The 18,066-nt window shown below is 34.7% G+C and overlaps 1 protein-coding gene across 1 annotated transcript in view; it reads right to left on the bottom strand.

The window, feature by feature from the left end:
- Positions 1–8,592: 8,592 nt before the first annotated feature.
- Positions 8,593–18,066, bottom strand: part of SUFU (SUFU negative regulator of hedgehog signaling) — a 46,177-nt gene continuing 36,703 nt past the window's right edge. Inside the window, exons 11-12 of the mRNA XM_070945295.1 lie at positions 10,921–10,989; positions 8,593–9,148 (exon numbers count right to left, since the gene is read on the bottom strand). Coding sequence (XP_070801396.1) covers positions 9,059–9,148; positions 10,921–10,989 — 159 coding nt within the window. The 3' untranslated portion in view covers positions 8,593–9,058. The remainder of the gene's footprint in view (positions 9,149–10,920; positions 10,990–18,066) is intronic.

Genomic DNA, 18,066 nt, shown 5'->3' with positions numbered 1-18,066 from the left:
ATTCTTCAGCAGCCAGGAGTTTGTATTTTCAGTCTGCAAAGCTATTTTTCTTGGTAGCTACTGTTAAATATTTAAATAAGACAATGACTATAGATCAAAGTAATAATGGTAAAAATTTTAGACTGGAAAAGTGAAAGAGACAAATATGGGCATATTTCCCAATATTACTGCAGCAAACAAAATGAGGTCATACCAGTAATTGCTGAACAAGCTGGAAAATAAAATTATATTTTTCAGTCTACTTTTGAAAACTGTGACTAGCTGAGAAACCATTTTATTGAAACATCAAACCAATTTCAGCTTAGTCTCACCGAATGGGAGGAATTAGTGTATGTCAGAAGAGCTGCAATTTGAAATTAAACCTCATGGAAGGTTTTTCTTGAATTTTGGATGTAGGCACAGAATGAATACACACTTCGATTGCAGGAAAAGGAAGTCTGATAAGAAACATTTTTAACCTATTACCAGTGTGAATTGGGATTTTCTGCACTCACAAGCAAAAACTGGAAAAATGGGATGTAAACATTGCTGAGAGAAATTAAGAGTGCTTGTGAAACAGCTGTGAAAATCTCATCAAGCCAAAATACCGCAGTAAGTAACAAAAGAAAAGTTAAATACCAGAAAGCTTGTTTGTTCAATTGTTTCAATATAATTTAAAATTGGAAATATACCAGTAATAAATACGGTACTCAAGCAGTTGAAGGCTGAAAATGATTTATTTGCAGTATCTTTTATTGAAGTTTTAATTGCAAACAAGATGTCATCTGAAAATAAACACTTTGCCTAAGCTTAACTTTAGTCCTTATACATGCCATGTTATTTAGTAATCCAACTCATCACTATAGTGTATTTTTGAGGTAACAATACTAGTGGAAAATAAAACAAATGTACCATAGATAATGCTTGAGTTTAGGCAGCCACCAGCAAAAAGATTTCTTCTTTAAAGGTTGAAAATCACTGATTTAAAGTATGAGTATTTTTAGTTTCTCAGAACTTTCTTAATCAGTTACAGGAACATACATACGTATGTGTAAACACGATGGCTCACATAGAGTATTTCATACTGTTCCTGTCATCTGTTGATATGGTAGTAATGCAACAAAAGCTCTCAAAGTTATTGAAGAAAGAACGATTCCCCAGGTCTCTACACAAATTCATTTCATCCCTGAAATGCACAGCACTATGAATTACAGAATCAAAATTTGCCACACACTTTTTATTCTCTTTAAAAATTTTGTGGAAAAACATTAATTTCTAAAAATCGGATATATATTGATAGTATAAGCACTCCAGTGGTCTAGAAGATATGCCTCACTGGGTGGACAAGGTGTATCACTCCATTACAGCAAGAATTCCAAATGAGATGTAGCCGTATAGGAGACTCGGTAATTTCTCAATTGAGAAGAACAGGATAATAAAGTGACTTTTTGCAACAAGCCACAGGGCCTATGCCACAAAGCACAGTAAATCAAGAGATCAATGAAGCTGAGTCAGGGCTCCAAAGTGTGGCTCAATATCATATGGATCCTAAGTCATATGCACAATCCAATGGAGTGGTGAAACTATGAAACAAAATTGATTCCCCCCACTCCCCAAAATCCCAAGTGATGTATGTATTGTCTCTCACTAGTTTTCACTGTTGCAAAACTTCACTATCCAGACTGAGAGCAGAGCATCCAAACCAAATTAATGGCACAATCCAACTATCAAATTATATTTATTCAAGATAGTAATTAAGTGGGAGTTATGCTTTCTTTAGAACACATAGATAGGAGGTGACCAAAAATCAGTGAGCACTTATAGTCTCTATGAAGTCCCCCCATTTCAGTTGCAGCTTTCTAAAAAAAAGTCCCCTTCCTTTTTTGACAACAGTAAAGTGCTTTCTGAGTACTTCAATATGATACATAGGATCATGTGATCATTTTAACTTTATCTTTCTTCAATAGCCAAGGAAAGATGATATAAAAATAAAATTAGAAAAGAACTCTGTTACTTCCAGAATTTTATATGAGTTTTAGTCTGAACACATGTAGAGGTTACTAGGCTGAAGTTAGTTGCTATAGATGCAGTAAGGTTCCTGCACTTGTGTTAATGATTTCCACATCATATTATAAAAATTAGCATACATCCACATTTACTCAAATGTTTCTCCTGAAGTAGACTGTACTGTTCAGAACAACAACAGATAATTGCAACAGAGATTGTGGATAAGGAGATGCTGGTGGTTGGCCCTCATATTATATATTGCCTATTATCTGGTTACAACCTGCAGATAACAGTTGGAAAAAGAAAATTAAGTATAAGTGAAAAATAAAATCTAATTTATCAGCTCTGCAATCAATAAATACACACCGAACACAATATGCAAACAGGTTTAATGTACTTTGAATACACAGAAGGGAAACAAAAGCTTTGTGATTCACAAAAATATTACAAAAAAGTAGTTCATACCAGCACTGTGATAATGTAAGAATATACATTACAAACTAATATAAAATATTTTAAAAACTGCTAGTTTAGGTTTTCATTGCTTTTTTTTTTGGTAGAAAAAGGGTATACTAAAATATTGAAATATTACTGCAGGAGAAGTAAACTGTTTTCAGTCAGTTTCTGCAGTAACTCTAAATATATCTGTAGAGAAATGCACACACACACACACACACACACACACACACACACACGTGCTCCCCCCCACATATGCACACACTCACACACAGATGAACTACAAAAAGGTTCATCTCAGCTGAAGCTTTTCAAAACAGCCTCAGCAGTCAGAATTAGCATCTGAACAAGTCTAAGGATTAATTTCTCCAAAAGTATATTTCAATTTGTTTAAAGCTTCCTAGAACTATAGTACAGCCATCTGAAGTATAAAACTAACACCCCACAAGAGTTCTTCTCCCTTCAAAAAGAAAAAAAAATTAGCAAGCCCTCTGCTGAATAGAGAACTCTAGTTCCTATTGAGATACAACCATTCAAAAAAGGAAAAATACTTCTTTTCATTTGAAGTGTGATACTACCTCAATTCAAACTTTTAACTCTCATGTGCTGTTTTCAGCTGCAGTACAATTCAGAATTGCTACTACTGAATACCAATTTTATGTCCTTAAACTAGATTAAACTGTGCATGTATTTGCATACATGTTCACAAACGCACACACAGACACACACCATGGGTCTTTGCTACTGTTAAATACAGCTCCAGAAAAGCTAAGTCATGGGCAGCATTGTTCATAAAGTACTGTTAAATTTTTGAACCTTTTCATACATTTTAAAATTATTTAAATAGGTTTTTCTTTCTCTAAGATAAGTTTGGGGGGTGGGGTTCATCCTTGAAAGTAAAACTGGAAAGAAAGCTAGTTCATCTTAACCTGGAATTAAAAGATCCAGCAAGAAACTTGCATGCTCCTGCATCTTCTTATCAACCCGGGGCCCACAACAGCCATTTGTATTAAACACAGTGCCCATATTATGGTATATACTCTGAACACAGATCATAGAATCACTTTCTTCCATTCACTGAAGATTTATATCATAAGAGTGTAACAGAAGAAATGTGTAATTTTGCCCTGAAAAGGAAAATAAGGACTAGGGAGGATGCCACAACAATTAGCTGGCAACAAAGCCTTAAAACAATGTCTGAAAAGAAAATATAATTGAAGAAAGAGTTTAAACATATGATTCCCTCATCTCATCTGGAACTCACTACCAGTATATCGTAACTCTCTAAATGAGAGTTTCTTTCAAAATATTTGCAATATAGGAAACTGATTGGCTAAAAATAAGAAACATGTTTTGGGAAAAACAGTAGAAAGCTTAAAAGCTCTTACTATGATTGTATGTAAGCAATTTGAAAAAGAAAAAAGAAATACATATGAAACATAATACATAATAATGACAAGTTAATTAAGGAATAGGTCAGTCTGGGGTCCTTATAAATTTATATCAGACAGTACTAATTTTGACATTCAAGATGTCTAGCAGAAAAGGACATACAGGTTAAGTGGAAATGAAATGCCACAGGGCTACCAAAGATGGAAGGCATCATTTCTTTTCCTAAAAACTGCAAGGATGGTACTCATGGGGAACAGTATTAAATATTTTTGTCTCAAACCATTAAAATGCTTATGTAAATAGAATAGTTCTCTAATCCCTTACTTCTCTTATGTATAGGGGTCATATAAAGCATGTTGTGATTGTGTCCCTACTACTGGAAAAAGAGAATGTAATGGAATGACAGTGCAATCCTTTTTAAATCTGCCATAGAAGTTGCTTTCACTTCTAATTCTGCACTGATCATCAGACTGAAACGCAAAATATCCTGCAGAGACTTCAAAGGTTTGTATCTTACTTTTTTGCCCAACCACCATCTAACAAAAGGGAAACATGAAATCAAGATGTACACATTTATATAAAATCTAAAGAGATATTATGAAGACTACAGATGTAGGATTTAATGTAATAGCCATGCAAATGTTTATTTCTTTTGTCTTCTTCAGGGTGAGCCCAGCTTCTTTTTTTATACCTGATTCTGCAACAAACAATGACTTTCTTCCTTTTTGCTCTTCTACCATATTTCAAGTAGCTTATCGTCGATTTTAAATGCGTTTAAAATGTTATTTGTGATAGGATTGTATATTTAAATGATTTATTTTTAAATACAATCCAACTGTTTATTTTGAACCTTTTACTTTTTTTGCATTACAAAAATCTTTAGTGCTTTTGTGGGATTCAGAGCAAAACAGGCGATAGGCCAGAACTTGCAACATGTGCAATAGCTTCAAATCTCTATTCTACTTACAGCTTGTATGATAACTAACTTACAGATATTTTTTCATAGTTAGATAGTTAAACACTCTGGAATGGTCTGGTGGCTCTGTTAGCATTATCCTGGCATATGACTAGTGCAACAGCTGCACTAAAAGTTAATAATTGTTGCGACAAGCCAGGAAGGGTGTTTACTGCTCCAGGTGCTGAAGGGATTAAGTAGCAGGTGCAAACCAACTGAAGAGCAGCCAAAGCTTCTATTTCCGGTAAAACACTTCAGGAACTAGCAAGCAAAGAACAAGAGTGCAAAGCAAACTCTTCTTACCTTATGTTGAGAAAAAATAAAAAGTCAGCCTAACTAGCCACAGTGTGAGTTTCTGCTCATGAAGAATTGGAGGAGAGACCAAACCCTGTTCTATTATGTTGTCCCTTAGGGAACTAACTAGAACAGTCATAAATTGTTATTGATTAAACAAAAATACATAAAAGCACCATACCTTTGATTTGCCAAGCCAGTAACTTGTGGTTGCATTCAAGTAGATAAAAAAAACCTGAATGCACTCTCTCTGGAAATCCAAAGAGACAAGTCATTTAAAAATATATATTTTGGGTCAGTTCTGCCCTCCAAAATGAATACTCATGCAGGACATAACACTGAAAACACTAGGATCTTGCAGAAAATCCTATGAGACACTATTTAGCTCTAACTTGTAGATCCTTCATGAGAAATTCACAACGGTTTTTAAATTCCAGTTTAGCATTTCACAGTATACTGACTCTGCCTCCTTTTATTAAACTTTAAAGAGAACAAACTGAGGGTTAACTAGAGAGAGAGGAATCAATGAGGCAGTTGTAACTAATACTTTCCCATTACAGTAATGAATATATTTCCAAATAAACTATATACATAAACTAATTTAGTTGGAGGAAATAATTCCCGAGAGCCCACGACAGAATGACAACCATCAAAACAATTATTTATCATCTTAACTATGTCTCTCAGTATTAGGTCCTGAGAAGTGAAGAGGATGCTATTGCTATAGCTTGACCTATGAGATTCTCAAAGGCATCTGTGAAAAAACAAGATACTGAATTAGTTGGAACATTTCTCCAGGTCAGCTGGTCCTTTTAAAATTAAAATGTGTGTGCGCGCATACACACACACACACAATATTTATATGTAATAAATTAGATCTTGTAGGAGGCTCTCTCTAGCTTAGTCATTTCTCTAGCATATCTGTTTTCTACCAGCAGGGATCACTTTTCTTTCCATATAAAAGCATTTCAATGATGTTAGATCCAATTACAGTTTGAAGCATAAAAATTAAGGAATAGGCTTCCCACTTCAGTTCCTTCAGAAACTAAATAAAAGTACAGTTGTGGGAAAAACTACACAGCATTTCTGCCACTCAGGCTATTTTCCCTCATGCCTAACTCCTCCCTGAAAAGATAGGGAATTGCTTCCCAATGCCAAAGCAAAGCATACACATTTCAACAAAATACCCATTTCATAGAAATAAAACTAACCATACTCAGATAACAGACACAGGCGAAACCAAACCTACACAAAACAGAATTGCTCTCTAAATTCTACAAATTCTTTTTTAAAAACCCAATATAGTGTACATTTAACAAAACCGCCAACAACAAAAAAGTAAACAAAGTCAATTCCATCAATCTTACAAAGCCAAAATAACAATAATCACAAAATTCTCAGGACTATCCTTTTTGAGGATGGAAGTTATACATATTTCCTAGGGTGCAAAAGAGTGGATGGGGCTCTCAGATAAATGAGCGGAAGTAGAATTTTCTGGATTTTGCAGGGGATTTGTTTTTTTTTTTAAAAAAATGCATTGTGTGTTACAGACCATATACTAGTTTTAATGAATATTTTGTCATAAAATGGTGGGAAACCAGGCTAGCAATTTTCATCATTTGTAGTGCCAACATTTGCAGTACAGTTGGATGAAGATCTGAGGGCTATCAAAAGAAGATCTGGGCACCACACTTGGCCCTCTAATTAACTTGCTTAATTAGAGAGCAAATTATAGAACAAATCTTCCTACAAACAAACAAACAAACAAACAAACAAACAAACCTTGTTCTTTTAACTTTTGTTAAGAACACTATGAAATATCACCTGAATGATAGAAGAAATGGAGTGAAAATAAGAAACTGATCAAAGTCACAATCACTCTGCTGTCCCAGAAAATTGACTCTGGCTTGTTCAACAAATAATGGTTAATGATCTTGGTTGCACAGTATATGTGAACACCACCCATGTGCATTTCCTCCAGAGAATCTTACGGTTAGCTCTGCACATCTTTGAAATATTCTATTATTAATTTAACATTGTTAATTTTATTTAAATATCTACTCAAAACAAAGTATGAACTAGGCTCTCCAAAAGACTCTCACTTATGTTACAGATTCCAAAGCCTTCTTGCTTTATGATCTCTAATATCAGAACAGGTTAATACATCACAGTATTCAAAAAGTCTGTTAACAATACAGTACTTCACAATGCATAAAGGCCAGCTCATGTTTAATGTGTATTTCTTTCTCTTTTCCCAAAATGTCATTGCGTAAAAAAGTTTTCCCTTTTTTGTCCGATGCGAGTCTAACCTATCCTTTGAGTTACAGATGAAGACCACTGAAAATTTGTAGATTGTAAAACAGCAGTCCCCAACCTTTGTGGCTTGGGGCGACTTTGTGTGCACACACAGGCTTTGCGCAAGTGGCAGGCTGGCACGCAGGTTGACTTGCTTGAGCAGCGGGCTGGTGCACATATGGGTGAGTGCCCGCCAGCCTGCTATTCACGCAGGTTGTTGTGCATACATGCACACGCTCCGGCCAGCCACTTGCATAGCTCAATTCAGAATAGGCCATGACCCAGTGGTGGGTAGAGCCCAAGGGTTGGGGACCCCTGTTGTAAAAAGTACATATTTTCACATAGTTCAAAAACAATTTATACTTCTATATGAATTACAATTTTTGGAGAGGCCTGATTCAATCAATGCTCATCAGAGCTTTCTATTACATTAATAAAAAGTGAGAAGATGGTTTTAACAAAACTTAAATGTTTTATAGACTGCTTTGTTCCAAAGCTGATATAAGATAACAGGCTCTTGGGCACCTCTAGGACCTGAAATAGAGTTGGTGGAAATTTTTCAGAAAGAGTGCAGCATCAGGAATTTTCATAAAAACAGAAGTGCTAACAGTGCTAATACAAATAAGACAAGCCATTAACTCATTTTATAGCTCAGTGAGTACAATGAGAAAAGCATATAAAATTAATCACTCATATTTCTTGCTTGGTCATCAGTAAAAGAAATGAGTGATTATTTAATATGCTTTATAATCCAATAATTTAGGGTTATCTTATCAATTAAAGTGTCTGAAAAGGATTGGGGGGGCTTATTGTCTCCAAACATTATCAAAGTAATATATAAAAACTTATAATTTAACATACATTTTTTTAGAAATAAGTCCAACTGAATTACAGCTAGGTTTCTTTCTAAATCTGTTAATATTCACAGGCTCAATTTGGGAGTTGTTGCTGATATTATTATCATTAAACTGGTTTTGGATGTTATCTTACTAGTGAATTATCCATTCTTTACAGAAAAGCAAATGAAAGGCTCATTTCATTATAGGGCTCAAAATTTGGGTTCTAAAATTCAGCTACACTCAATTAATCTGAGCTAAAAAACCAAACCCACCCACCCAACTTCACTGCAGCTGAACCACAAGAAATGCTTGGAGCCAAGATAATAGAGTAATTTTTACTCTATTTACTCTCAATACATGTAGAGAATCCTACTTTCTTTTTGGAATTGCAACTTGCATTAAAGGAATAATTCTGCCAAGGAGAAGCCTGGTTAACAAAAGAAATTTGGCATTATGGAGAACATGTGCTTATGTGCTTACAGGTGAAAAATGTGTACAATAAATGCAGATGAGGAATATAAACCCTGAACTAAGGTGGCAGCAGGCAGTTCTAGAGCCAGTTAAAATAGTGGAAGATGTATTACAGCTGCTACTCATAATGGAATATTTCTTCCTCTGTCTAATTCTTGTACTCATTCATACGCAGATACTGAGAGTTCAGCCATGATGAAAAAGGGAAAAAACCAGACATGAACATTTCTGGCTGAACTGTTGTTGAGTAACCTCTCTTCTGCTGTAGTTATGCAGCAACATTGTCAGGACCAACTTTTACTCTACTCAATGCTCCCATTAGTCCTTGGGCAATAAACAGTAAGCTGCTACTTGTGGGCGTCAGCTGTCTTTAATGGAGTAGGTTGTCAAATACAGCATCAGGTAAGATGGAGACTTTTAGTTTCTTTTCAGGCCAACTATATTCCTTTGGAAGCTTGAACTAAAAAACAAAGAAATCAGTTAGTACTTATAGAAATTGCTAGAATCCAGGGTGAATAAAAGTACAATTTGAAAGCCTGAGAAGAAAAACAAAATTTGAAGATAGTATTTTATAATTTCTCTGTAGAATTATATAAAAAAGTGATATCTTCTGAAGTGATGTATAAAATAGTTAATTAAAAGAAACTGGTGTTTCATATGGAAATAGACAATAAATGAAGAAATACATCAATATGAAAAGAGGCTTCTTTCAATACAAAAAAAGTCTCAGTTTTTAGAAGATCATGAAAATAACAAAATTAAGAATAGAAGAAGCAGAAGCTACTGATAGTAACAGAAGTGAATATTGAGAAACCAAAGTTGCATAAACAATATTTCATGTGAGAAAATGTACTTTTTTCAAATTTTCAATATATTTTATATCATTGTATAACACAGGAGCAAATGAAAAGATATCAGATTAATAAGCAAATGAGGATTTTTAAACCAGAGTTTATATATGATCTATGACTTATCACTTTGTTGTTTGACAGCTTACGCACTGGAGACAAATGCCTTGTGTGTCCAATCACACTTGGCCAATAAAGAATTTACAACAAGATTTCATGATCCTGCAATTTTAACAAACATTATGCAGCTTTGGAAGATAAGGAACCCTCAGGAACTAAACAGTGAGAAGGTAACAAGTGAGATGGCAAAGAAAACATTTGTGCAAGGAGATCATAGAAAAATACTCTCTCTCTCCAATCCCATTACAGTATGTCTATGAACAGCTATGATGTCGATACTGTTTTTATTCACTGTTTTTATAAAAAAAACTTGAGAGGGGAGTTGTATGATGATTGATAGTTCATAAATAGATAGTTAAAATGGTTCCATGGGGAAAAATCTGTTAAATTAAATGTCAATTAATCAATTAATCTAAAAGCATTAATCAATTAATCTAAAAGCAAAACAAAAACTATAAAAAGGGTTGAAGCACTTTCTTCTGAGCAAAGTATTGGATCTTTTAGAGAAAACATGATATCTCAATTTCAACACTTTTAAGTTTTCTAAGTAACAGAATATTCATAATTTTTAATCATAGTATATAAATATTATTGCAATGAAATCTGCATCAAAGTAATACATTTAAAGTTTTACAAATTACCATAAAAAGGGGGAAATGTCTTAGGGAAAGGAGGATACATGGCAAAAAAAATACATGGAGAAATGTCAATTTAGCGTAAGGTCCCTACTGAAGGAACATCTTAATTCTTCAAGTTCATTCAGCAAAGAATTCCAAATGTTGATGTTGATCTATACAATAAGTTACGTTAAGTTACATATATAAGCAAAAATATGCTGGTAGTCCTCAACCACAATTGAACTGAAAATTTATGTTGTCAAGTGAGACATTATGTGAGTTTTTCCCCCATTTTATGACCTTTCTTGCCACTGTTGTTCACTGTTGTTCAGTGAATCACTGCAGCTGTTAAGTTAGTAACATGGTTGTTAAGTGAATCTGGCTTCCCCATTGACTGCTTGTCAGAAGACGGCAAAAGGTGATCGCATGTTCTCAGGACACTGCAACTGTCATAAATATGAGTCAACTGCCAAGCATCTGAATTTTGATCATGTGATCATGGAGATGCTGCAACAGTCGTGTGAAAAATGGTCATACGTCACTTTTTTCAGTGCCGTTGTAACTTCAGTCAGTAAATGAACTGCTATAAGCCGAAGACTACCTTTGTAAAGAATGTCTCTTTAGGTATTAAGATTAAGTAAACTTACTTCTTCTGGAGAACTCAGATCTTCTAGGTCTTCCAGCATTCTTTCCACAAACTCTTCTGTAAGTAAGATCTGCAAAAGTGAGAGGCAATAATTTTTATTCTTTTATGCACCAAGTTAACAATTGCCTAGCAGCAGATCGTTTTAGTGCTCAGAGCACTGTTCCATGTTGCTCATCCTGTAATTCACAAAGGCTTGGGAAGTCAGTTGATTTCCTCCGGTAATTATTTGCTTCCTCCTGTAATACCTGTAATTATTATGGAATCCATCTATATTGTATCAATATTTCCTGTGCCAAATAAAACGTCAATTCAGAAAGGGTAAGGATCTAAGAATTGTAAAGAAACATCATTTTATATGAGAAGGCAGGCAATGTAATGGATGTACCCATTTTTTAACACATGAACCCTTGCCAAATAATTGAATAGGTAGTAAGAAGAGGAAGAGGGAAAGGGAAAGGAGGAGGGGGGGGGGAGAGAGAGAGAGAGAGAGAGAGAGAGAGAGAGAGAGAGAGAGAGAGAGAGAGAGAGAGAGAGAGAGAGAAGGCAAGAGAATGCTTAATTTGAATGTGTCCATAGGATTTTTTTCATTAAACCATGTTCAAAATTTCAGGAATTAATCTGCAGTTACTGGAAGTTTGGATGCATCTTTACCCTTCCTTTAAAAGGCAGATTAAAAAAATGCACATAGATGCAAAGGTACAGCAATACAAGACCTCGTGTTTTTGCTCATATTATTACACTATAAGTGTTTCTCAATCATGGCAACTTTAAGATGTGTGGGCTTATTCCAGAAACCTCCAGCTACCATGGCTTTTACTGAAATGTATACAAAACAATAGCTAACTATATGTGTCTCAAAACTCTTTAGTTTCTGCACTGCTCTTGCAGTGGTGACATCACATAACAAATAGACATCACATACATTTGATCAGCATATTAAAGGTGACATTTGTAGCAAATCATATCACAAGCTGCTATTTCACGTTTTCCAGGTTTTCTTTTTCAAACTCCTCAGCATGTGGTGAGAATATTTAAGGCCTTTTAGCTACAGAATACCATGGAAAGAAAGCCAATTTATTTTTCCAATGCATAAAAAAATATTTGAAGTAATTATGAAAAAAAATACCCCGATACTACTGTTTCATGCATTTTCAAAACTAGTCTGTAACTATGAGAAGATCAAATAGCATTTGCGATGGAACTTTTGAAATGTAAAAACGTAACTCAGGTAAACTGTGCAAATAGCTCCTACCATGATTACTCAACTGATTCGTCATGCAGGAACATAATTCTGCCTTTATATGAAGATCTTACAACACACCCTAGTTTTTGCAAAGCTGAAAAAAATCCCATAAAACGTGTTCACATGGGGTGCTTTCCTTGAGAAATGGATTATCGAAGTCTCAGTTACCTGGGCTAGGTATCTCTAGAACAGTGTTTTATATACAGCTCTATTCAAACAACATACTTGAATACAGAAACACAATACGGAGCAAAGTATAGTATCCCTCTTTTCCCAATCTTTCTAGGTTGAGAGAAAAAAGATTCAAAACTGCATATTTGGCTTAATCATATGGAGAAGCCTCTGCGTTATAAGGCTGTTCTCAAAAGGTCCGAGTTCCAGACCTAAACCAGCATTAAGAAGCCACACATTTGGAGGCTTATGGGGTTTGACAGCTGCTTCAGAGATGTTTCTATGTTTCCCAGAGTCAAATGCCCTCATAAATTCCCTTCAAATTTTTCCCACCAAGGAGGGAAAAGACAAAGAAATATCAGGATTTATGTTGCCAGTCAAATGAGCAAGAGAAGAACCTGTAAATCAAGGATTCTGAAAGTCTGGTTAAAGCATGACCAATTGTATATTGAAAATGGGCTTCAGGGATGCCTAAAGCAGAGCATGAATTGCTGTTTGTCCCCCTGCAACTGAGATCTGGAGAAATACTACCACTATACCAAGAGGTTCCATTTAACTATCATGGCTAATATTGATTGACAACTCTACCTTCCATAAATTTCTCAAAGCCACGTAATTCTACAAAATAGATCTGGTTTGTATTATACTTTTTTATCTTTTCTCAATCCGCTGTCAAAAAAATTCACTTCTTTATTTTGCTCTGTATCTTTTTCTTTTTTTCCTAAATGTAATAGCCCTAATATATTCTGCTTTCTTTATCAGGAAAATGTTAGAATATTATGGCCATTTTAGTTGTCCCCTTCTGTATTTTTCTCAATTCTACAATGAGGTTGAAATGCAGCCCTGTAAGCATTACTTGTACACTTTCTTAAGATATCCAATACTCTTGATATATTTTGCACTCACACTACTATTTATCTCTTTCCATTGTAAAGATTATTTCTGCTTGCTTTTTCTTGTTCTTAATTGCTAATCTATAAGAAAATCTGACAGTTTATTTCCCAACTGCTAAATTCACTTTGCTGTTTTCAGTGATGGTTCTATCAAAAATGTTCTAAGCCTTTGTCTATAATGTTGACTGAATAATATGTGCCCATTATAAAACAACAATTATTATTCATGTCCAGTCTAATCCAACGGCTCACAATAATAAAGGAGATACAAAGTTATATAACATCCAATATTAAACCTAAAATCAATGCATAATAATGTAATATAATTTATTAATCTAATTTATTAAGAAAACCAGATAAACAAAACTATTAGATAATTAGACTTTATAAAGTAAAAGATTATGAACATTCAGTTGCAAAAGCCCTCTGGAAGAGTGCAGTTTTCTGGCTTCAGCACACTTCTTTGTTAAAAAATGGGAGACAATCAGCAGCCTTTCCTGTGAGGACTACCTTAGTCTGGTTGACTCAAGTTGGAGCAGGCAAACCCATAGACAGTATTTGATTTGAAATTGGAATCTCACAGGTAGCCAGTGCAGGTCTTGCAACATAGATGTAAAATGATCAAACAGACAAGTCTCTGTCAGCATGCATGGGGCTACATTTTGGATCATCTACAGTTGCCAAGGGGTATTTAGAGGCAGCTCTATCAGGAACAGACTGCAGAGGCTCAAGTGTTAAGTTACTGGGGTCAGATCCCCTTTGTGCAGAAAGGGTCACAAATGATGCATTGGCTGAAGGTGGATAAAAAGCTTATTTTACCCAGGATGGCAATATAAGTGGAGAGTTGTTAGCATATTGAGAGTAAAATACTTTGAATTTCCAGATGCTCTTTTCCAGTAGCTTCTTACACATGCTATAGAGCAGAATATACATTATAGAAGCATCAATCTCTGCTTATGTTTATAGTTTGTTAACAGACCTCCCTGAAACCGAAATACTTAAAAAAAAAAATTCTGTTTTTCATATTGCTTGATCCCAATTTTGGAACACTGAAGGGCTGTCAATGATTATAAAAGAAGCAAGACTTGCTTTTTGATATTTATGATTTAAATTTATAGAATTCATTATTCCTTTTAAAATTCAATTTTGGTCTTGCTGAGATAATGGGGCAAATTTTGTGAACTAATTCACTATAATTGCAAAACAAGAACTCAAGCTATCAAAAGCTTTTAATGTATGAAGAAGACATACTTATATTTTGAGATAATTTGCTTTATAATTCAGAAGAACTATAACTTACTTATAACTGAAATACTTTCATTGATTGCCTCTAAATATATGCAGATCCTATATACAAATCCATATATGTGGCTTCTGGATCTTGCAGTGCCTGATCCAGGATATTCCAGGAATAAGAAACTTTTGGTGGACTCATACCTTTCTCCTATATTATATCCAATTGCAGTCATATTGGCTAAATGTGGCAGAGGAGAAAGGGGCAAAGGGGGCAAAGGGGAAAAAAGGAGAGGATGGAAAATAAAATAGGTATTTTAATATAACAACCTCGAATTGGAAGAGAGTGAGTTATGACATACACAGATCAGTACTCCAGAATCAGATCAGAACAGATCAACGGTTGCAGAATCAGAACAGATCAACAGTTGCAGAATCAGAACAGATCAACAGTTGCAGTTAAGCAACAGGATCCTTTTATCTGGTTTGCTATGAATCACAGAGATATGATTCAATTTTGGGTTGGTAAGATTCAAGAAATCACATCAGCAAGTTAACCAAGTCTGCCTAGTGAATGAAGTACTTCATGGGAATCAAGCATCCAATATGTTTTATGAAAGCAGATGACTGAGTTCAAGTTGTCACCCTGCATAATTACTGCAGCAAAATGTGTCATGTACAGCTGCTGAAGATTACATGGCCTTTGTGGAGTGTCTACTAATGTCTTCTGGGCAGAAAGGGATAACTCATAGAGCATGAGAGCAAGAATCCATTCAGAGCATGTTTGGGTGAGGCAGGGAACTCACGGCTCATAATACAGAGTTGAATACTAATAACATAGAGTTCTGTATCTCTGGAAAAACTCTTTGTTCTTTGCAGGCAGAAGTGATTGATTTTACAAACATTCAATATGTTAACCATACCAGAGTACTGTAGTAATATAATCTGATTTTAAAAAAGCAGAAAAAAACACATCTTCATACTGAATTCATATATAGCTTTCAGCAAAAAGATTAGGTGCTTCTTTTTAAATTCTTACAGATATCCAATTAAATCTATTCAACTTGGGAGAAGTAAGATTATCTGCTGTCCTTCCAAAAGGTACTGCAACCAGAAATAGGGTCTTCCAACAGCTGACTGGGACAAATAGTCAGTGATTTAAGGGGCTTCTTGGCCAATGTACAGAAAATTGAACATTGGCCCCTTGACACCTTGTGAGCAGATTTTTTTTTAAAAAAAAACCTTTTCAATAAAATGATTATCTATGGGGTATAAAAATAATAGAAAAACAGAAAATTCCATTAACGTACAGATTAGCCCTCATTTGACAACAGGGCAAGAGATGCCACGCGGATTGGGGAGATGGCATAGGGTGCTGTATGGTTTGGGGAAAAGGCACAGGGGTGCATGAATGGTCGGAGCAAGTGCAGAGGGGCTGGGTGAGGGTGCACCAATGGGGAGACTTGTGACTATCCCTGCCAGTTACCTCCCTGACTTTCTGGGGAAGCTGGCAGGGAAAGTTGTAAATGACAATCAAATGATGCAGGCACTTAGCAACTGGTCATAAGTATAAACAGATTGCCAAGCACCCAGGCTGCAATCACATGACCATGGGATGCTGGTACAGCCAGGAACTCCGAGAACTGCTCATAACCACCATTCGTTCAGCACCATCATCACACTGAACAGTTCCTGAACAAGTGGATATAGGTCCAAGACTTCCTGTATTCAGAAAACAATAGCATAGCTGTCAAAAATCACCGTGAGAAATAAATGGAACAATCTCTAAGCTTTTAATAAAAGAGGTATTGCTAGAACTGATACTGCAGAAAGTTGGGGCTTTCCCTATCTGTACAGCAAAAGACCAGACTAGTATCATAATCTATTTCTGATCATATCACTTGTCACTATCAGCTCCCAGTTAAAATACCTTTAATTTATCATAAAGAATATACCGCCCATTTTGAACAATTAAAATCTGCCATTTTAGCTATGAGTGAAAGAGTAGTCTTTGTTTTTAGATAGCACCCTCATTTAACACAGGAATTTATTAGAAACAAATGATGTTAACAGACACAGTAACAATCCAAGCGCTGACGTATCTGGACAAAATTCAATGTTTTCCCATGCGTTTTTGAATGAAAATATTGTGAGGAAACCAATGAGGAAGCAGAGAATCTACCACATTGCCTGTTTGGTCAGGAAACACATATCTTTGCTGCTGTCACTCAATAAACACTCCATTATTAATATCTGAGCATAGCTTTGGTTCTCAACAATGGTGTATTTCAAAACAAAAGGATGCATTAGTATAAATGGTTTAGAAGATCTTTTTTAAAAAAAATGGCGAAGAAACCTGGAAAACTGCATTATTTTTTACTAATCTTTATAATGCTTTTCCTCCTGAAGATACAGTAAATCTCAAGATTTAATTGATCATAAGGATCGTTTTCTGACTAAATAGGTAAAGTGATTATTTTGTGAACCATAAGAACCTGCTATGTGAAGTAGAGATTATTCTCCTTTGCACAATTAATTTTAATCATTAAGTTAGTTAGGCAAAAAAAAAGCCACGATACTTACTTAGTGAACAAGAAAAATAAAAATGTAAAACTGTTGTTTCTTTTTAAATTAAAAATATAGGCTATTTAGAGCTACTAAAATTTGAAAGACATTCTAGAATCAAGCCGCCTTCTTTTTTAAAAAGCTTCTGATGGCACCTAGAAGAAAATAGGATGTTTTGCTTGACATCATGCAGGAAATGACGTATATAAAGTCACAAATTCTGGGAAAGCCATTAACTGTGAAATGTTTACCTCCAGATTTCCTTACTGGAACAGGCCTAGTGCACAATATGTTAAATCATTTCTAAACCTGTTTAAGCACAGAGTAAAGGAATATATAAAGGGGCTAGTAATGGCAAGAATGGAATGTGTTTATTGCCATTTTTCCATTTCCGTAAATGGCTAAAATTACTTGAGAGAGACTTAAGTAGGTGACACAAAATCCCAACACATCTCATTCTGCAAACCATTATGGACTAGTATTACCAGCAGAATCATAAAATTAACTTAATTAACATAAACTTACATTCATTACTGCTTTGATATGCCATACCTTTACTGTAGTAAAATTTGACATTCTGTCTTCCACAATGCTATTTAATACATTTCATAACCTAGCATGATTTATTTAATGCTTTATTGCTAATTTTATAGGATTGGAAAATCCTGCCAATTTATCTTATTCTTAAGAGAATTTCAAAGCAAGGATCTTGATTACAATTTATGTTATCTATTAATATTAAATATCCCAATCTATAGGGTTACCAAATATTGTATTGTTTTATCACTTACCATTCACTGTACTGCAAAATATTATCATAGTTCTGTTATAATGTATCATACTGCACTCCTACTTTAGTTACAAGCTAGTTTATCATTTATTATCTCAGTTTATATGACTATTCATACAAGACTCTTCAATCCATAGACTCAGCAGTTAATTTTCCATTACAGTAATTAGGTTTCAAAAATGCAAAGACAAATCATAACACAAAAATAATTGACAATAATAAAATTATCTTGTCTTACATTATATTTAAGTA

The sequence above is a fragment of the Pituophis catenifer genome, unplaced genomic scaffold (genome assembly GCF_029215685.1).
Source record: "Pituophis catenifer annectens isolate HBS135680 unplaced genomic scaffold, rPitCat1.0.hap2 SCAF_6, whole genome shotgun sequence".
Lineage (NCBI taxonomy): Eukaryota > Metazoa > Chordata > Lepidosauria > Squamata > Colubridae > Pituophis > Pituophis catenifer.
The sequence above is the reverse complement of the archived record's forward strand: the minus strand, read 5'-3'. Positions and strand labels throughout refer to the sequence as shown.